Source organism: Miscanthus floridulus, unplaced genomic scaffold (assembly GCF_019320115.1).
Source record: "Miscanthus floridulus cultivar M001 unplaced genomic scaffold, ASM1932011v1 fs_469_2, whole genome shotgun sequence".
NCBI lineage: Eukaryota > Viridiplantae > Streptophyta > Magnoliopsida > Poales > Poaceae > Miscanthus > Miscanthus floridulus.
In genome coordinates this window covers 1-20,000 of record NW_027096792.1, presented here as the reverse complement: position 1 = coordinate 20,000, position 20,000 = coordinate 1, and the positions used below count along the sequence as shown (strand labels likewise).

The following is a 20,000-nucleotide window of genomic DNA, read 5'->3' as shown; positions in this document are numbered from 1 at the left end:
GGACGTGGCGGTCCGCCTTGTACTGCCGTGGCTCTCTCTACGCGCACTGCGAGAAGCGCATCCTGGTGGTGCTCCGCTGCTCGGAGGGCACGTACGACATGGTCAAGCTCCCGGCCGACGAGGCAGAACTCCACGTCTCGCCGGGCCTCCCCGTGTACTCCATCTTCGCGAGCACCGACGACAAGGTGCTGCTGCGGTACGCAAGCGTCGACGCGTTCCGCGTGAAGGTGTGGGCGCTACAAGAATCGGCGGATGGCGGTGGACAGCTGGAGTGGACGCTGACGCACGATAAGGACCTCGCCGTGCACGCGCGCATGCTGGACCTGCTTCATCACGCGCCATCCAACTGCGTTCCGGTCGCCATTGGAGAAGGGAGAGGTGGAGGCCGAGGCAAGAGCGTCTGGTTCTCCGACGAGGACGCCGAGGAAGTTGGCAGTGGTGACGTGGGCGACGGGTGCTCCGCCTCCGGGCGGTGGAAGTGGAACTGGGACGACGCTAGCTTGCTCGACATAGAGATTGGTGAGGATGAGGTGCTCGACATCGGGGCCGGCTCCCAGACTCAGTTCTCGATCCTGGGGTGTCACCCGAGCAAGGAGGTGATCTTCCTCGTCGCCGGCGCGTTCCACGTCGTGGCGTACCATCTCGGCGGCGGCAAGGTGCAGTACCTGGGTCGTATTGTGTCGCTGGGCGATGGTGACCGTGTCGAGGCGCGATCCCTTACCGCCCGTGCGCGGTCGACGCCCTCTCCAGCTACACCTTCTCTTCGCATGAGCGAAGTCATTTTCTTCCCCCCCATCACAACAAAGACTGTTTACAAAAATGTGCTCAACCGACTAGCAGCGAGATTTGAACCCAATTCAAACCGTGTGCAATGTTTATTTTGAACTTTTAGCCTTTCACATATACTGCAAAATCGAGCTTGTCCATAACTAGCAAATTGAACATCTGATATATATAGCTGGAAGTAGATCACACTACAACATTTGTGCACTGCCGTTTTTGTATTAGAGAAGTTATCGATTCCTGTGTACCCAATTGTATGTTTCCTACTCGACCTAATCGAATTTCACCCTTGTCATGTTCAGCCCTTTCCCATCCCTGGAGGTTGCCGCCAACGGTTAGGGCAGTTCGACTGGTATTAAAGCCGGCTGAAAAGCCAGCTGAAGCTAATTTGTTATAAGAGAAAAATACTGTAGATTCTAGCTGATAAGCCCCCGATTGGACCGCAGCGGTGGCTAGCCTGCAAAGACTTCGGTTTCAGTTTCCAGTACTACTAGTTCTGTTAATTTGCTGTTACTTGGATTTGGGTGTGCTACTTTATGTAGCAGTAGCATGAGATTTTTGTTTGGATTAAAATTAATTGCACTACTAGTTTGCTTCACGATTTGTGCGGAGTTTTTTTCTTTTGAAAATCCACCGCAGTACGTCTATATCTCGCTAATTCGCTATTATTAAATTAACAAAGATCATGTATTTCTCTGGCTCCTGGCTGCGATGGCCAAACAAACGTTTCATCACCACGCAAGTTGTACGGTGTCGGCGCTCGCCCCACGCCTCCAACTTCCCACCTGCGCGAGCCCGCAGCTCCGCTCCTTCTCTTCGCCCCGGCCACTGCCTCCCAGACGCGAGACGACAGCCTCCCTCCCATGTGCGCACGCTATCGCAGCCTCGGCCGCACGAGCTATGCAGCAGCATCTGCTTCTTCTCGCAAGGCGGCGCGTCGCGCGCTCCACGCGGCGGCGCCCGCTTCCGGTCACATGAAGAGTCAGCGCGGTAGCGCGCCGCTCGGGCTCGCTGCCCCCGCCGCGCAGCACATTGGGCGTATGCTGGCCGAGGGCCTCCGGCCGGGCGCGCTCGAGCTCGCCGCGGCGATCAGGTCGGCCTCGGCGCTCCCGGGCGGCGGCGGCGGCGCCGCCCTCGCGGGGTGCCTCCACGGGCTCGCCGTGAAGGCCGGGCGCGTGGCGAGCAGCGCGACGGTGGCGAAGGCGGTCATGGGCGCGTACGGGAGGTTCGGGCCCCTCGCGGACGCCCTCCTGGTGTTCGACGAAATGGCGCGCCCCGACGCGGTGTGCTGGAACATCCTCATCACCGCGTGCTCTCGCCGTGGGCTTTTCGTGGACGCTTTTGTTTTGTTCCGGTCGATGCTCTCCTGTGGCGTGGTGGGGCAGAGCATGCCGACCGCAGTGACAGTGGCTGTAATTGTTCCGGCATGCGCAAAGTGGAGGCATTTGCGGACCGGCAGAAGCGTCCATGGCTACGTGGTGAAAACTGGTTTGGCGTCAGATACTCTCTGTGGAAATGCATTGGTGTCAATGTATGCAAAATGTGGTGGAAGCAGGGCAATGGATGATGCACATAGAGCGTTTTCTTCTATTCGCTGTAAAGATGTTGTTTCATGGAATTCGGTCATCGCAGGGTACATAGAGAATCGGTTATTTCAAGAGGCACTTGTGCTGTTCAGTCAGATGATCTCACAGGGATCTCGTCCAAATTATTCAACAGTGGCTAGTATTCTTCCTGTGTGCTCATTCACGGAGTTTGGGAGGTATCATGGGAAAGAAGTGCACAGTTTCATGGTCAGGCATGGTTTGGAAATGGATGTATCTGTTTCTAATGCACTGATGACACATTATTCCAAAGTGCTTGAAATGAAGGCTGTAGAATCAATATTTGCAAGTATGGATGTGAGGGATATTGTATCATGGAACACCATTATTGCAGGATATGTGATGAATGGGTATCACTATAGAGCATTGGGCCTGTTTCATGAGCTTCTGTCTACAGGAATTGCTCCTGATTCTGTTTCTTTTATCAGTCTGCTCACTGCTTGTGCTCAAGTAGGTGATGTCAAAGCAGGGATGGGGGTTCATGGTTATATCCTTCAAAGGCCAGTACTTCTTCAAGAAACATCCTTAATGAATGCTCTTGTCACTTTTTATAGCCACTGTGATAGGTTTGATGATGCTTTCCGTGCTTTCACCGATATTCTGAACAAAGACTCAATTTCATGGAATGCGATTCTCTCTGCTTGTGCCAACAGTGAACAGCATATCGAGAAGTTCTTTGTACTGATGAGTGAAATGTGCGGTGGGGTAAATCAGTGGGATTCTGTCACAGTCTTGAATGTTATACACGTGAGTACCTTCTGCGGGATTAAGATGGTCCGTGAAGCTCATGGGTGGTCCCTACGAGTTGGTTATACAGGTGAAACTTCAGTAGCAAATGCTATTCTGGATGCTTATGTGAAGTGTGGCTACTCACACGATGCGTGCATACTTTTCAGAAACCATGCTGGGCGAAACATTGTAACTGATAATATAATGATTTCTTGCTACCTGAAAAATAACTGTATAGAGGACGCTGAGGTGATCTTCAACCATATGGCTGAGAAAGACCTGACTTCATGGAATTTGATGATCCAGTTGTATGCGCAGAATGACATGGATGGTCAAGCTTTCAGTCTGTTTAATCACTTGCAATCTGAAGGCTTGAAGCCTGATATTGTTAGCATTGCAAACATTCTTGAGGCTTGCATCCATTTGTGTTCTGTACAGCTTGTGAGACAATGCCATGCCTACATGCTCAGAGCATCCCTAGAAGACATCCATCTTGAAGGAGCTCTTGTTGATGCGTACTCAAAGTGCGGCAACATAACCAATGCATATAACATCTTTCAGGTCAGCTCAAAGAAGGACCTTGTTACATTCACTGCCATGATTGGATGTTATGCGATGCATGGAATGGCAGAAGAGGCAGTAGAGCTGTTCTCTAAAATGCTTAAACTTAATATTAGGCCAGACCATGTAGTTCTGACCACGCTCCTGTCAGCATGCAGTCACGCAGGGCTGGTTGATGCAGGAATCAAAATTTTCAAGTCCATCAGAGAGATTCACAGAGTTGTACCAACAGCAGAACACTATGCGTGTATGGTTGACCTTCTTGCCCGTAGCGGACATCTCCAAGATGCATATATGTTTGCCTTGGATATGCCCCCTCATGCGGTCAATGCCAATGCATGGAGCTCCCTGCTAGGGGCATGCAAGGTCCATGGTGAGATCAAAATTGGCCAACTCGCTGCTGATCAGTTGTTCTCAATGGAAGAGGGGGACATTGGGAACTATGTCATTATGTCAAACATCTATGCAGCTGATGAGAAATGGGATGGTGTTGAGCATGTCCGGAAACTGATGAAGTCCCAGGATATGAAAAAACCTGCAGGATGCAGCTGGATTGAGGTTGAGAAGACTAGGCATTTGTTCATAGCCAGCGATACTAACCACCAAGATAGGTCTTGTATCTACGATATGTTTGGAAGTTTGTATCAGCAAATCAAAGATACACAGATGCAGAACATGACAATGATGAAATCTATGTGACCACAAGTTGCAGAAACTAGAAGTGAAGTGCTCTTCATCAAAGATGTGCTAGGTGGCTTTCCTGACTCAGTTGCAGGACTTCAACTTCCTGGCTGCAAATAGTAACAAATTCTCCTTTGTTTCACTGAGGTATGCAGTAGCCTAGTCATGTAAGCCTTCTAGTTTGTCTCCTGACTGCTGGGTGCTATTGATCTGTGCATGAAACTAATATTTTGTAGGCATTAATGTTTATACCTGTACAGTTGTACTGACAAGTTCATCCTGTTGGCAGAGGCAAAAATGAGGATTTACAGTTTTGTTTTAAGAGGTTCAGTTACTTAGAAGGCAATAGTTGCCGCATGTCCAGGAATAGTAAGCATCTTCATGTCCTAGCAGATGGTAATTTAATTGCATCCTATGCCTTCTCAAATTCTCAGTTCCTTTTTTCTTTCTACAAGCCGAGGTATACTAAAATTTCATTTTAGCCATGCATTTCGTTTCTGACATTTTTCTTTATCTTTTTTATGATTTTACTTCCAGAGGCAAGAATGCATTGTTTATTCTACTCTAAGTTACTAAGTATGATAAAGTTCCTTTTCTCTTGACTACTATAGGCCTATCGCTCGGTCTTACTCTTGTGCTCATACCTGTACTATAACCATGCATATGATTTACAGTTTACCCTTCCGAGTTATCCTTCCTTTCTTACTAATATAACCTATCGTTGAGATTGTAGTAGGCTTTGACATGAGCAAGATTTGTTTCCTTTCTAAAATTAGCCAAAAACTTATAACACTTTCACTTTGTTTCTGAAGCAGGTTGATCCTGCATTTTTATGAGAACTAATAATAATTTATGGTTGTGTGCATCCCTGGTTCATGGCTTTCTGCAGAGGCTGGAGATTATTTCCATTATCTAAAAATGTGAGCACCGGCAAGGATCTTGAAGCCAAGAAAGAGACCATGGATTTCAAGTTAACCAAGGTCCTTAGAAAGTATAAAGCTCGTGATTTGCTGTTAAAAAGAAGTTGATGTTTCCTTCATTCAAACTATATAGGTGCATACCATACCCACTTCTCCTGTTGATGACAAGTTCAGTGTAACAGTTGTTGGTATTGGCACTTGGCAGTGTGTCAATACTGCACACTGCCAACAACACTTTGACTAGAGACCTGAAGGTAAATAAAAAATAAAAAATCAAGGATTGATTTTTTTTTTCTGTGTAATGCTCCATGTAATGTTGTTTCTCTTCGAATCTGAATTTTGCATTGTAGGTGCTTCCAGTTCCAGTGCTTGAGCCTTCATGTGCATTGACTTCCAATGAATTTTTTTATCCTACTGCTCCTGAATGCCACTCTACTTTGGAGAAGCATACCACTTTTGGTAAGAAGCTCATTAGCACTCATTACGGATTGAATCGCGGTTCTTGAATTTGTGGATGTATGATATGGCGTTATTTTTCACATTATGCATTTTTTGTCTTTTAGGCATATCCACACTGCTATCAATCTTAGGGCTTGTTCGGTTGTTTCGGATTCATGGCCTGGATTTATTCTAGGCTGGAATGATTATATAATTTGTATAACAATTCATCAGTTGGATTGGTTCCCGCCTCCATTCTAGAATAACCGAACGGCCCCTTAAGGATTATGGAAATCCCCCTTACCAGACTCAAGTTCACGTTTTTCGGATCGGAAAGTTCACGTTTTTCGGATCGGATTGGAGAGGGGTATCTCAAGTCAAGATCTATATGCTTCTTGAAGCCCGTGAACGAATACTCGGATTGCTCCATCGACTGCTGGATCCAGTTCAAAGAGCAAGCCAAACAGCAAGTTTTTGTGTACCCGTGGTCATTGTGGTACTCAATAGCTGTTCATGTTCTGCACTTGCTGTTAGCACTGATAGCCTCCCAGTTGAGCGCAAGCAGGAACCAACTGCTGCCGGCTGCAGATTTCTTCTCAGCTGCATCTTGAAAAAGAGCAGGAGATTGGGATTCAGGGAGGAAGCCGAGCAGCGCTCAAGCGTTGGGCAAGGCACTGACTCCGAATCCACAAACTAACCAAACTAGTTGCCAGGGCACGCGTTTTCGCCAGGAAACCCGTGGTTGCCCGTTGCCGTCCACCAAACGGAAATCGAGCCCGAACAGGTCACCAACCAACCAAACCCGGGATAGACCGTTCGGTCGTACTTCTATAATAGCCTCCTCGCCGCCCACGCGACGCAACTGTCCCCTTCTCGCCGCGCGGAGAAAAGAAAGGATTCCCCTTTGCTCACCGGGAAGCGCCGACGCAGTTGATGGATTTCGGAAGGACCAAAGCTGCCGCCGTAGCCCTGACGTCCGAAGCGACCTCCGCCCCGCCACGTCTGCCGTCCTCGGCCCCCGCCACGCCGTGGTTCCGGGAGCTGTGGGTCAACGCCTCCAAATAACGGCTCTTCGAGAGGTGCGCTCACTGACTCGATTTGGTTGTATCCGTGCAATTGTTATTCTGGGGTGGATTGGATGTTCATTTGTGTTAATTTTGATGGCCTTGGTGTTAAGCCGGCTTGGTTGCTGTCAACTCTTGTAACCAGTACATTGTTCATTCGATCTACCTCACAGTTGACTCTCCACCACCAAAGAGATAATCTGATCATACAGACCAAATCCCAATATTCACAATAATGTTAGACTATATTAGATAGAATAACTGGAGCATGCTTGTGATTTTGTGAAACACAAGCAGCCTCAAGTCTAATTACGAAGAGCCTGTATTGGATGAACTGAGCTGACCTTTTTGCTCCCACGTTATAGGAGAACACTGGTGGATTTCTGAGCTGGTGGTGGGAAATAAAACGACTGGCCCAGCATCCTTGTGATAGCAATCACAGCATTGGCAGCTTCTTCAGTTTTAACTGAAACTAGACTGATCAAGGAGACTAGCTGTTGAAATGCATAGGCAGAAGATTGCAAACTCTGGGTGGGCTGCGTTTGATCGCAAGTGGCGCAGCGCAGATGGCAGTGGGGATGAAGGTGATGCTGATTCATTTCCGGCTCTCTCAAGTTTTGGAGCCCCCAATCTTGCTAGCAGCTCCATTACAGAAAAGAATGGGCCGAAAGCAAAGCCTTTTGCTTCAGTGGTTCGCCCTTCTGTTGCTTCTGGAGCTGTTAGTAATGGACGCGGAAATAAGATTTCTGCTAATCATGTGGACAATGGGAATCATGGTGCAATCTCTGCATCTGTTAATAAAGTTGAGCTCTTGAAAGATGCACACAGTTGGGCCGACAGTAATTTAATAGAGGATGTACTAGCTGCTGTAAATAATGATGTCAGCCAAGCATCTGATTTGTTGAAAGCTATGGTCTCTCCTGACTTGCAGACTGGAGAGGGCAGAACATCTGGCCATCCTGCTGCTGTGATGAATAAAACACATGGATTACCATCAGAAAGTGCTGCAGCAGGCAATGCAAATCCAGATAGCTCACAGTTGTTGCTGCCACCGATGAATTTTCCCTCTATACCCTTGCAGCCTGAATCCGAAGAGATTGATGATGATTACTTAAACTACCGGAAAGATGCATTGAAGATGATGAGGTATGATGAGATTCCTTATTTCTGCTTATGTTTTTCAAATTGTCCGCTGTTAGCATTATATTTGCTCTGGGTTATGCATAGAAGAAGTGTGTCTCTATTCTTTCTCTATCCACCAGGAGCCTAGGATGTTCATTCGAGCATAGAACTTGCATATGATCATTTACTCTTGTAATTCCAAACTTGCATGAGCATTCAAAGCCATTAATTTGTAAAGCATTCTAGAAAGAAATATGAAATCCTTGAATTATAGGTCTAACAGTCCATAAAAATTGATCAGACACTAAGACAGTTGAAGATGTCAATATTTTTTATTTAAGGTTTGTACACTTGTTTTATGTGATGACCAAAGTCAACTCTTTCCTTTTGGTCGCAGGGCTGCCACAAAGCATTCCCAGTCTGCCAGCAATGCATTCTTGAGAGGTGACCATGCTGCTGCCAAGGAACTCTCTCTCAGAGCTCAGGAAGAGCGGGCAGCTGCTGAAAAGCTGAATAACAAGGCAGCGGAAGAAATATTTCGGCTTAGGAATAGCAATAATGACATCTGGAAGATAGACATGCATGGTCTTCATGCATCAGAGGCTGTGGCAGTATTGGAGAGGCATCTCCACATGATAGAGTTCCAGCAGCCTGGGAATAAGTCAGCTTCAACTGAGGACTTAGCTAAGTTGGAGTCTGCATATTCTGAATCAACCACTGGTTCAAACATTGAGCTTGCCACTGAGAAGGTGGTCTTACGCCGGCCTAAGCAGTCTATCTTACATGTGATCACAGGTAATATGCTGTTCCTCTATGCATGCTTTCCTATCAGATACAGTTGATGGTTTCATATCAAAACTGAAACAGTTTATGTTCATTACTTTTCTTGCCGCTATCTTTGTAATTATGATCTGCAAATGCGCAATTTAATGGATGAGAGCATCTTGGTATCATTTTACAAGCAGATAATGCATTGATTTGGTTCATTTAATAACAGCTTTGGCAATAACTCATTTCTGTTTGTACTTTACACAGGGATGGGTAACCATAGCAAAGGGCAGGCTTCACTGCCTGTTGCCGTTAGGGGCTTCCTTATTGAGAACGGGTAACATTCGATGCAATCAGTACAGCTCTACATCTAAGTGTACACACGCAAGTATGATTGACAGCCTTCTGCTTGCAGGTATCGATTTGATGAACTGAGGCCTGGTGTTTTTGCGGTTCGTCCGAAATTCCGCCGCAGGTGAACCTGTAGAAGTTTGTACAATTGTAACATGATGTATGTATCAGTTGTGCCGACATAGCCACTGCCTATAAAACTAGAATGGCAGGGTGGGCAATAGGAAATTCCAGCAACTAATTGTTTATTTTTCTTGATTAATAAAGCGAATTTGTACATATGTGATGTTATTTAACCTCCTTGAACAGTAACTTCGTTCCCACTTGACATGCAATGTTGTGATTGTAGTGACCGTAATTGTGCTAGTGTACGGCAATGACATGCAATGCTATCTGCAGAATTGGGTTGCCATTGCTAATAACCAGTCTTTTTAACTGTGTGATTCCTCTAGAGGCTCTGCTGGTAAAAAGCACTCGTCACAACTGATAAGTCATTGGTCTACTTCGTATCTTCTTCGATGTAAACCATTGCTTTGCCGACATACGTGGTTGCAGAGGCTTTGTGATTTACTGGCATTTCATTTGCCCTCCAAGCTCCAAGCATTTTGCTGTCAAGCATGGCATTCCTCGAGCCCTGTCAATTGTGAACAGAAATCAACTTATGATGTCTTAGAGGCCGTTCGGCTGGCTGGATCTGTCACCCACGAAATCACTGTTCACGTTCTGTCAGAATAGTATTTTTCTCTCACAACAATCAGCCGGAACAGTATTTTTCAGTCCTGCCAAACAGGCCCTTAGATCTTGAGCTCGAGGTCAGTTGTCTGAGCTTTTGAGCTAATGGCCACATCCTAAAACAGAAAAAAAAAGAACTTAAAAGAAGGAAATCGAGCTAATGGGCAACTTGGCAAGCAGCAGAGTAGTTCGTGGCGATGTGGGCCCCTCCGGCCCTCCCTGACCCTCTGGCGATGTGGCCCCTCTGCCCGTGTGCGCGCTTTCGTTTTCGTGTAGTCTTGTGGTTCGCAAGCGCAGAGCAGTTCGTGGAGCCAAGTGGCCTGCAGCAGCCTGCTGCGCGAAGAAGCCACACCCACACCACGCATCGCGTAGTTGGCTCGCGGGACCCGGCGTCAGCATCGCGCCTCCCTCTCCCGAAGCTCGCGCGTCTCCTCGCACCTCGGCGCCCGGAGCGGAGCGAGCCTGAGGCGCGCGACCAAGCGATGGCCTCGCCGGCGGCGGTGACGCGGCACCCTCCCTCCACCTTCCTTGCCTCCGGCCCTCGCCACTGCCGCCGCGTGAGTGCTCCCCCCCTCCCCCCGGATGTAGTGTAATTCCGCTGGTGGAATCCACGCCCAGCGGTGCGGTTAGTGTGAGCTCCTGAGAACCGTAGGGTTTCAACGCCGCACCTCGTTCCGAAGCTGCCATATTCTTAATTCTTCTGGGAGGGAATGAGCGGAACCCGTTTAGCCATGGATTATCTGGTTCTGACTGACACGAAACAGTACTACTTGAGTGAGTGTGAGTGTTAGATTTGGAGGCAGAAGGCTGATGTGCACAATTGTTTGGATGATGGTTTTGTACTGAAGGGCCGGATTGAGGGTTTGGATTGTCAGTATATATATAATATATGCCACACGCAGAAATCATGATTTCCACGTATAACATATACTGATTCTGTTCGATAATGGTATGGCCCGTATTGATGGTTTGTTCGAGTGCTTCATTAAGCAGGAGAGAAATGGATATATCGGACACTACAAGTTGCTTGTCTGAGTCTTTTGCACATGTAACATTATTCAACGCCGCAACTGCCTGGGCTGTTCCAGAATAAGTTTGGTCTAAAGTGGCCATATGGTTTATGCCCATTCTGGCATCTGTTTAGCTTCCTTTGTTTACCTATATTCTGTTCTGTATAATGTTTGTTCATCCTGCTACAAATTTTTGTTCTCAAAACTAAGTTTGTTCACTCTGGCGACGTTCATTTGCAGGGACATCCACCTTCAAAAGTTGGCTTCCGAAGCTTGGCGCCACGATTAAAGGTCAATGCACTTTTTGGGTGGCCTAAGGGAGACATGACAACACGTCAACCGATCCCTCCTGCTGAATCATATACGCTCGCAGGGTCAGCCTCAGAGGTGTTTTGTGTTTCTTGAGTGAACTCCTTTTCCAGGACCTATGCACCTAATTCATGATTTCCTTAATCGCTCGTTTGTTTCAGGTAGGTACGAAACCACGTGAGGTGTCTATTTCTGTTGCTTCTTCTATCATGGACATTCCTGCTGCGGATTGGGATGCCTGTGCGTGTGATCCAGATGATCCTCAAAACTTTAACCCTTTCCTTACTTATGCATTCCTCTCAAGCTTAGAAGAATCAGGTTCTGCGGTAAAGGTAAACACATAAATCACCATGTATTCTCATCAGATCATACAAAGACATTTCAGTTTTAATCACTGCTCAACTACTGCCTACACAGACTTTTAGCCTGTTTAACCGTTTAATTGGTCATTTAGCCCGAATAATGGCTGAATGATAGGTGACCGACTGTATAACGTTTAGCGTTTAGGTGAACACTAGTTTTAACCGTTAAGTGCTCAAGCTCCATTATAAGCCTGTGTAATGTTGAAAACATTGATTTTGACAATAAATTTGCTGTGTTTAATTGACAACAGAACTACAAACAAGATTTGTCTGCAATACCACTAGCATATTGAGACATCACAAATTATGAATTACCTATGACCAATGAGTTCCTTTTTCTATGTGCTTAGCCTGACCCATCATGATTGTGATTCTTTTTTTTTTTGTGATTCTTAATTGTACAGTTGCTTTCTTTGTGAAAATTACTCCCGTAGATTGAACAAAGATTAGCTCTAACTTTTATTCAGTACCAATATGCATGGATATACACACTGTTATCTTATTGTCTTCCTTGGGACCTTGGTCTCTTCGGCTGATTTCAGGAAACTGGCTGGTTACCTTTCCATGTTGTTGCACGGGACGAGAACGGACATGTTATAGGTGTTGTTCCTCTTTACCTTAAAAGGTTTAACATCATTAACAGAATATCATCTACTGTTTTCCTACTTGCCATGTACTATGTGCTCCTTTCATCTTGTTCATTGGTTGAGCGACAACATTGTGAACTTGCAGCCATTCTAGAGGAGAGTTTGTGTTTGATCAATCATGGGCAGAAGCTTACTACAACTATGGCCTTGAATACTATCCAAAGCTCCAGTCTTGCGTGCCTTTTACTCCAGTAACGGGTCAAAGAATATTACTTCGAAATACATCATACCGTGATCAAGTTTTTGATGCACTAGTCAAAGGTTTGATGAGCCTGACTACCAAGGTATCTGGGTTAGCATTCTTGCAAATATTTGTTTAAAGTAGTGTCTACTAAGAATGCCTAAGAATTATAGCAAACATTCTATATTTACAGCATCTATGTGCTACTGTTCATTGTTTCCACCTTTTATCTGCTCTACTTCATATGGCATTCTGATATCATATAGAATTCACCATTTCTTCATTCTTGAGTCATTTGTCTTTTTCCATTCTCGTTTTCATGACATTTACAATGTATACCAAAGGGCACCAAGTCTGTTTCATTTAAATAGAAGAACTGGGTTGTCTGCTTGCAGCTACAAAGTTGCTAAATCAGGGCTTGATCTTTACTTAATGTGTGCCGGCGATGAGTCAATGCTGAAGTAATAAAAGTTTAAAATCCTGTCTCTCTTTACAACTCATGTTTCGTTATCTTTATGGTGTTAACTTGTAACACCCCAAAGTCCAAACAGCTCAGATTCACTCTGAGCGCTCACACTCCCACCAACCTACTGAAGCTTTCTTCGCTTCACATAAAAGGGTTAACCCGGGGTTGATGGCATGGACTCTAGAAACATTATATGTTAGTCTAACCCACCCTCAACAAGCAAGGCGGGACTAAACCCCCTACAAACTTGCATTAGCACACACATGGGCCTAATTAAAACTGGGACGGATGTCACATTACTAATTATTGATGTAGACTCATGTATATGTGAAGTAGTGACAACCTTTTTGGGTTGCTTTGTTTATTTATCAACTACCTCTGTATAGTTCTTAAAAGACTACCTTCGGATGTATTGAACCAAGTTAATATATGTTGGTTTCTGCTGCATTTCAGATGAACGTGTCATCATTACATATCACTTTTCCGTCTCAAGGTGAATTCAGCAAATTGAAGGATAGTGGGTTGTTACAAAGAATTGGGTTGCAATATCACTGGAGAAATCGGAATTACAAGAGGTGCTAACACATTATGATATTAATAGCATTTCCTTCTGGATGGTTCAATGCTTGAAGTTGGGACTTCGAAGTTGTAACCATATTATACTGCAACTTGGGGGTTTCAATACTTGGGTGGGACATCTAGTTTTAAGAAAATCTTGGTGGACTAGAAGTGCAAACAAGCTCACAGTTTGGGCGCAGCTACTATTTCCCTCGTATACTGTTAACTCAAGGCATTTTTCTGTTCTTTTCCCACAACATCTCATGTTTGTTAAAAATATGACACTTGGTTGTTGATATACTCTCTATCATTTGCTGTAGTAATTTATCTGTAAATAGTGGTTAATTAGCTTGTTGTAGCATTCTGGTTAAACTTTCTCTGTGGGCCATGAGGTCTTATACCTATTTTGGCTAACTTCTTCCTTTATTAGTGCCAAAAAAAGTAGTTATCTTGACCAGATAATTGTAGCTAACTAGCTAAGAGGACACATTTCAGATAAAGCATAGCATGTGGACCATCGCTTTAAAACAGTGGATTTTTTGTGGAATTACTGCCTTGTTGATTCTGTGCTAAACTTTGTGAGATTACATGTTAGTTGGCTAGTTTATTGTGATTTCTCAATGTTTGCTGATATTCTTTGTTCACCATGTTTTTTCAGTTTTGATGAGTTTCTGATGGATTTGAAGCAGCCTAAACGGAAGAATATCAGACAAGAACGTAAAAAGGTTTACCTTCTTTTGGCTTAATTGATTCAAATGTGCCTGTCAATTGAGGATAATCATTTTTGGAAACTTCCCAGATTCCTGCTCAAAATTTGCAAATGAAGCGACTTCGTGGAGATGAAATAAAGGTAATTATAAGGGAGAGATAGTTCTTTAATCGTACTCTTCAGTCACTTCTTTTACATTATCACATTCTTCACCAATATCTCATTAGCTTTGTTGCTTTCTGGACAGCTTACTTATAATTGTTTCCATTCACATTGCAGAGCAGCCACTGGGACGCCTTCTATAAATTCTACCGTAACACAACTGATAATCAGTTTGGTTTCGCATTCTTCTTACCTTGTATTTTTTTATTTTATACCTAACATTATCCCATTCCCATGTTCTTGAAATGGTTGTTCATCTTCTGCCGGCATTCATACTTATCATGATGCAGCACCATTCTTGTTGACTCACTCTTCGACTTGAATTCCAGTGTCCATTTCTTCTTATTTACAATGTCACATAGTTTCCCCTAGGTTGGTCTAGGTTTTTTTTATCCGCACCCGCTGTTAAACATGTATGATTTTTTGAAAGGATTAATATTTAATTGTGTATTGAGAACTAAACTTAATCAAAGAAAGCAAGGAATAGTAGGGATGCTTCCATAGGTCTTTTCTGTCCCATCCTATGTCTTCTGTTTTCAAAATCCGAGTCTGTTCAATTAAATGAGTTCCGTGGCGACCCAATGATCCAGAGAAAGCACTCATAGCTTACTTTTCACTGCAGTTGGGGCAGACCATACTTGACAAGGGATTTCTTTCACCTCTTGGGAGAAAAGATGGGGGAGAATGTGATGCTTATTGTTGCTGAAAAAGATGATAAAGTTATTGCTGGAGCTCTTAACCTTATTGGAGGTGATACACTGTTTGGCCGGTTATGGGGATGCCTGCCAGATGCTTACTTTCCCAATTTGCATTTTGAAGCTTGCTATTATCAGGTAATTTGCTCATGTTCAGAATCATATGTTTGGAACAATGTCATTATATGGTTTTATAGAATAGTGATATTGTCCAGGCGATTGAAGCAGCCATAGAGTTAAACTTGAGTAAGGTGGAGGCAGGTGCTCAGGGAGAGCACAAGATCCAGCGTGGTTACCTCCCAGTGACAACTTACAGCTGCCACTACTTTTCAAATCCTGGTTTTGCGGCAGCTATTGGAAATTTTCTTACACATGAGACAGCTCAGGTATTTTCGTGTCGATATTTTGAAACAGTTTCTCGCCAAAACTATGTGATATCAACCTTGTTGCCTTTGTTCTACTCACTTCTATGTGTGCTGAAAATAATCTTTTGTGGGCACATATACAACTCTTTCATCTGAGTGCATAGTATCTGTAGTTAATCAGTGTAGTTTTGCCATCCACATCCAATGCCAAACTCACCCTAGATTGAGTACCACATCTGGCACCCTTAAATCTGAAACTTGTCCTGTTTTTGTTTCATTATTTTCCTGTGTGTGACTAAGATTAGGACATCTTAGTAAACATGCATTGACTTTCGCAATAGTTTGTTAATACCACATCTTAACGCATAAGGCATGATATCTTATTTTACCTTTTTCTAGCTTATTGTTGAGAAATTCTATTTTTCCTCCCAGTGGTGAGTAATTGCTGACATTACCAGTGTGGCATTTATTTTATATCAGACTCTTCTTTTTCTTAAAATCCTTAAGGAAATGCAGTTTACTATGATGCACAGTTTCCATACCTTTCTTCCTTTTCCTGGCGCTCCCAACTAATATTCTTGGTGTTAATAATATCAGGTTAAGCGTGCTATTAAGGTCCTTCATGATTCGGGTCCATACAAGGAAGACATACTGAAAGAGTTTGCAGCTCAACAAGGCGTCGACCTGTAGAACACAAAAGTGACTTACACTTTGCATACTGTTTTATAGAATTAGCATCTTTAATGTAGCAACAGGAATATGGGTAATCCCATTAGGCATACCAAATTACGAATCCCACATCTGTACACTGCTAGGAATGTAAATATTTAACATGTAAATCTAAAACCATTGGCTCGAAAGGTCAACATCTAAACCCAAACATTATGCGATATTATGCATCTGTGTGTCAGAATTCAGAAATGCTTTATGGGCGCTATTACACCAGCCTTACATAAACCTAGCCGTTGAGTTGGGAGCTATAGGCTATACCTGTTTCTACTTTACCCAACAGAAGGATCTGATGCTTCGTGCAGATTGCGCTCTTTTCTAATGAGATCTTTCCCATCAGAAGGATCATCTGAATTAGGGCGCGTTTAGATGTAAAAAAAATTTGGGGTTTTGGCTACTGTAGCATTTCCGTTTGTATTTGACAATTAGTGTCTAATTATGGATTAATTATGTTCGAAAGTTTCGTCTCGCTATTTCTCACTCAACTGTGCAATTAGTTTTTTTTCGTCTACATTTAATACTCCATGTATATGCCGTAAAATTTGATGTGATGGGTACTGCACAAAAATTTTTGGGAATAAACATGCCTAGGAAACAGGTGAGCAGTTCGCATCACCCAAGAGGATATGCAGGAAAAGAAAGGCGCAACGTCGCATCAGCATATCATACAAGATCCAAGCCCAAAAGTTCGTCAGATATCCTCGGATTGTGCACAGCGTTCTGATTCTGTACCGCACTTGCTTTATAGTAAGTTCTTAAATGGAAGTCGTTTTGTTTTGTCAAAACTTCTGACTTTAACTAAATTTATAGAAAAATACATAAATATCTACAACTGTCATTTAATCATGATACGTTAGTATCCTAAATAAATTCTGTAGTACCACGCTATTAGGCTCAGAATATTAAAAAGAAATAAATGTTTAAAAAGTCTTTTAAAATTGCTATAGTACATTAAAACCGAAGCCACAAAACTAGGATAAACTACATTAGAAATGTTTGAACCGGCAGGCGTAAAATAATGCACTATATCGGTTCAGAAATCATTGCCGGTTGAAGTAAACGCTACATCTGGCATCGTTAAATGTGAAAAGGGCGCCCAATGTGAATCTTGTTCTGATAGTACTACGTTATGAACTTATGATGGCTAATGCGTCTCTGCTGTGCAGATTGAGTGCTCTTGTCATCTTGTGTACAGCACTATCACCACAGAGGATTTACTATCGCCTTTCATCGGTCTTACTTTTCGGAGCTAATGCTACTCAATGTTTGTCGGTCCACATACGAAATCTATTTTCTATATTTATACAGATTGACCTAGATTCTTTTGAAGAATATTTTGATATCATATAATTATTTTCATTTAAAATCATGTTTTTTAGATATTGCTAATCAAAGTTTGAAGAGTTTGACTAGGACGATAGGTGAACTTATATTTGCTGATTAGAGAAAGTAGCTTTCTTTCTTTTTAAATATCAGGTTAGACATGGCATTGAAGTCTTGCTCCTGCATGATTCTGGTCCATACGAGGAAGAAATATTGAAAGATTTGCATCTCCGCAAGACGTTGACGTGTAGAAGACTGAAAAGGGACTCGCTGCTTTGCATACTGTATCGTAGCAGTAGAACCTTTTATATAGCAGTAGCAGCAGGAATATGACTGCACAACCACAAGGAACTGACGTGCCTGTTCGGCAGGTCGTAAACAATCGACTGGTCGTAAATGATCGGAGACGATCGTGGATTATAAGCTGAAACGGTATTTTTCTCTTACACCAAATCAGTCAAACCAGCCAGCAGTAAATAATTCACGATCCAGCCAGCGAGCTGAACAGGCTGAACCAACTCTAGGAACCTCACTCACACCCGTACAGTGTCTGAATTTTTTTACATCTGAAATCAAACACATCCTACTCTAGCATCGTAGCATGAATCTCTGCTGCCACAAATGCGTTCATCTGGCTGGATGAAATTGCACAGCTCAAGGTCACAGAGACTGATGAGTACTAATAAACATCACAATCGTCGAGTTGGGAAGAACGCATTTATTTATACCTTTAACCATCAGAAGGATCTGATGCTAAGTCAACCTGCGTTGTCGTCTTTCCCATGGCAATCGGATCGGATCTGATGATCTGAACTGCAAGAACAGGTGAGCAGTTGCCATCACCCTACGCAGGACGAAACAGGCGTGAAAAAGACTCCTCCGCCGTCGCATCAGCATATCAGCCCCGGATCCAGGCCGAAAAGGACGCCAGGTACTTTGCTCGATCGGATCATGCGTTGCATTCTGAATTCATTCTATACAAGGATACAAGGGGTTCGTTCTTCCTCCTCCTTCCTACGACGTCTCCCTCAAATCAACAGACGAAAGCCACCGAGAAGCTAGCAAGCGTACGTACGTGGCCGACACTCATCGATCGAAACCCCGGTTAGAATCTGAAAGCAGACAATCTTCTTCTACCTAAATTAATTAACGACTAGCTAAATCTCCACGGCTGTTGGAGCCTGAAAATGACAGTGCTTTGCTTGGTGCAGCAGCAGAAGAGCTCTGCATTTGCATCATCGGTCTCCTGTTGGTGCCCAGGACTTGCACTGTTGCACACTGCGCTGCGCTGCAGCGTTGCTGGCTTTGCTGCTCAGGCGCACCAGAGGGAGAGCGAGCAGCGGCCACCCGACGACCATCTGTGCAGGAGCTCGCCCAGGCACAGGATGGCGTACGCCAGCACGACGAGCTTGAGCAGGAGCGGCAGGTACTGCGAGAGCTCCACGCTCGACGAGTGCAGCACCTAGCAGAGAAGGAACAGAGACAGACACGATCAGACAGAGAGATGAGGAAATTAATTTAACCGTCCCCGCCTCGTCCGAGTTCGAGGAGTGGCAGGCAGCCGGCGCGGACGTAGGGAACGTACCATGGCGACTCCGGCGAGGTTCGCTCGCCGTCCCGACGGCGACGTGGCGGCGGCGGAAGGCGGCAGCACCAGCGGCGGCTTGTTATTCCGCTTGGCCACGGCGGCGGCCTCACACGGCGCGGCGCCGCCCTTGGTGGGCCTCGCGGCGGCGGTGGAGCAGTTCCGGAGGCGCTGCACGTCCTTGCTCTGCAGGGGCTTCACGATGAAGTCCTCGGCGCCGGCGTTCAGGCATCTGCTCCGAGCAAGCAGCAAAAAGTCGTTAGTACCACATCCATGATCGCCTCGCCTGCAGAATCGGATGATGCTACTAGCAGCAGTGCCATCGCACAATGAAATGCATGGATGGATGGTCTAAGATTCCGCATGAATGCGCGAGCAGAGACGCGTGATCTTTGTCTCGCACTGCTGCCGCCCCGCTAGTCCTTGGAGAAATGCCGGTACAGGAGAGGACCGGCTGACTGGCTACTCCTTCAGTACAGTCAGTCAGTCACGGGCCGAGTGAGGGCGCGTTTAGTTCCCACATTACGGACGGGGCAGTGATGCACTGAGACCGAGGCAGTGATGCACCGTGACACATTACGGACGGCGAGCTTCGTAAGGCCAGGGCTTTTAACCCCGTCTGCCACTGTATCAGCCAGGCATTCAGAGGGGGGGGGGGGGGGGGGGGGGACCAAAGCTACTAGAGCTTTTACTACTCTCTCTCTCTCTCTCTCTCTCTCTCTCTCTTTTGTACTCCTATTTAACGGAACAATAATCAACTCTGCAGGGGAAAAAGAAAGGGTGCTGCAAAGAGGAAAGCAAAGGAGGGTACTAGGTTGCCTGTCTCACCGGCTGATCCTCTGGGGCTCGTCTTCTGACGACATGACGATGACCGGGATCGGCTTCAGAGGGTTCAGTGCCTGCGAAGTTTAGCAGTAATTTGCAGCGTGTGAGACTGAGACACATACAGAAATGCAGAAACGAAGCGAACACATTCCCAGAAATGCTGCATCGACTGACTGATCTTGCAGCAGCAGCACCTTGATGGCCTTGAGGAGGTCGTAGCCGGTCATCTCAGGCATGCAGTAGTCAGTGAGCACCATGTCGATGGCCTGCTCCTGCGAAGCGTCATCACACTTTTAGATATATAACTTTTATATACTATAT

General features: G+C 45.0%; 3 protein-coding genes and 1 pseudogene across 10 annotated transcripts; 3 read left to right on the top strand and 1 right to left on the bottom strand.

Moving 5' to 3' along the window:
• Window positions 1-8: 8 nt before the first annotated feature.
• LOC136531873 (uncharacterized) lies at window positions 9-1,122 on the top strand (annotated as a pseudogene).
• A 383-nt stretch (window positions 1,123-1,505) lies between these two features.
• On the top strand, window positions 1,506-9,300 carry LOC136531874 (putative pentatricopeptide repeat-containing protein At5g08490). Of its 6 annotated transcripts, XM_066524538.1 has the most exons (7): window positions 4,436-5,532; window positions 5,629-5,737; window positions 5,842-6,795; window positions 7,146-7,926; window positions 8,300-8,697; window positions 8,938-9,007; window positions 9,086-9,300. In XM_066524538.1, the coding sequence occupies exons 4-7, from the start codon at window positions 7,283-7,285 to the stop codon at window positions 9,147-9,149; spliced, it is 1,176 nt and encodes a 391-aa protein (XP_066380635.1). In that variant the 5' UTR covers window positions 4,436-5,532; window positions 5,629-5,737; window positions 5,842-6,795; window positions 7,146-7,282; the 3' UTR covers window positions 9,150-9,300. The 6 variants fall into 6 exon arrangements, with proteins under 6 accessions (XP_066380632.1, XP_066380634.1, XP_066380633.1 ...); XM_066524535.1 differs by lacking the exons at window positions 8,300-8,697; window positions 8,938-9,007; window positions 9,086-9,300 and having other exon boundaries at window positions 1,506-4,505; window positions 4,648-4,754; window positions 5,248-5,532; window positions 7,146-7,284; XM_066524537.1 differs by lacking the exons at window positions 8,300-8,697; window positions 8,938-9,007; window positions 9,086-9,300 and having other exon boundaries at window positions 1,506-4,505; window positions 5,248-5,532; window positions 7,146-7,284.
• A 749-nt stretch (window positions 9,301-10,049) lies between these two features.
• On the top strand, window positions 10,050-16,109 carry LOC136531870 (uncharacterized). Of its 3 annotated transcripts, none has more exons than XM_066524529.1 (12): window positions 10,050-10,310; window positions 11,004-11,150; window positions 11,234-11,404; window positions 11,977-12,059; window positions 12,167-12,365; window positions 13,182-13,303; window positions 13,945-14,011; window positions 14,086-14,136; window positions 14,275-14,327; window positions 14,780-14,990; window positions 15,068-15,238; window positions 15,815-16,109. In XM_066524529.1, exons 1-12 carry the CDS (start codon window positions 10,236-10,238, stop codon window positions 15,905-15,907), a joined length of 1,443 nt encoding a protein of 480 aa, XP_066380626.1. In that variant the 5' UTR covers window positions 10,050-10,235; the 3' UTR covers window positions 15,908-16,109. The 3 variants fall into 3 exon arrangements, with proteins under 3 accessions (XP_066380626.1, XP_066380627.1, XP_066380628.1); XM_066524530.1 differs by having other exon boundaries at window positions 10,051-10,310; window positions 11,004-11,137; XM_066524531.1 differs by having other exon boundaries at window positions 10,051-10,310; window positions 11,238-11,404.
• A 1,561-nt stretch (window positions 16,110-17,670) lies between these two features.
• LOC136531871 (two-component response regulator ORR1-like) lies at window positions 17,671-19,958 on the bottom strand. The gene is made up of 4 exons (XM_066524532.1): window positions 19,874-19,958; window positions 19,683-19,753; window positions 18,855-19,086; window positions 17,671-18,731 (listed from the first exon to the last, which is right to left on the bottom strand). Exons 1-4 carry the CDS (start codon window positions 19,934-19,936, stop codon window positions 18,582-18,584), a joined length of 516 nt encoding a protein of 171 aa, XP_066380629.1. The 5' UTR covers window positions 19,937-19,958; the 3' UTR covers window positions 17,671-18,581.
• Window positions 19,959-20,000: the final 42 nt, after the last annotated feature.

Excerpts from the sequence above, each read along its gene's own strand:
- LOC136531874 (XM_066524537.1), top strand. The coding sequence starts at position 1,647 with ATGTGCGCACGCTATCGCAGCCTCGGCCGCACGAGCTATGCAGCAGCA.
- LOC136531870 (XM_066524529.1), top strand. The coding sequence starts at position 10,236 with ATGGCCTCGCCGGCGGCGGTGACGCGGCACCCTCCCTCCACCTTCCTT. Across the intron at positions 12,060-12,166 it reads GTTCCTCTTTACCTTAAAAG|CCATTCTAGAGGAGAGTTTG; the intron begins GTTTAACATCAT and ends GTGAACTTGCAG. Across the intron at positions 13,304-13,944 it reads AGAAATCGGAATTACAAGAG|TTTTGATGAGTTTCTGATGG; the intron begins GTGCTAACACAT and ends ATGTTTTTTCAG.
- LOC136531871 (XM_066524532.1), bottom strand. The coding sequence starts at position 19,936 with ATGGTGCTCACTGACTACTGCATGCCTGAGATGACCGGCTACGACCTC. Across the intron at positions 19,754-19,873 it reads ACCTCCTCAAGGCCATCAAG|GCACTGAACCCTCTGAAGCC; the intron begins GTGCTGCTGCTG and ends TAAACTTCGCAG. Across the intron at positions 18,732-18,854 it reads ACCTCGCCGGAGTCGCCATG|GTGCTGCACTCGTCGAGCGT; the intron begins GTACGTTCCCTA and ends CTTCTCTGCTAG.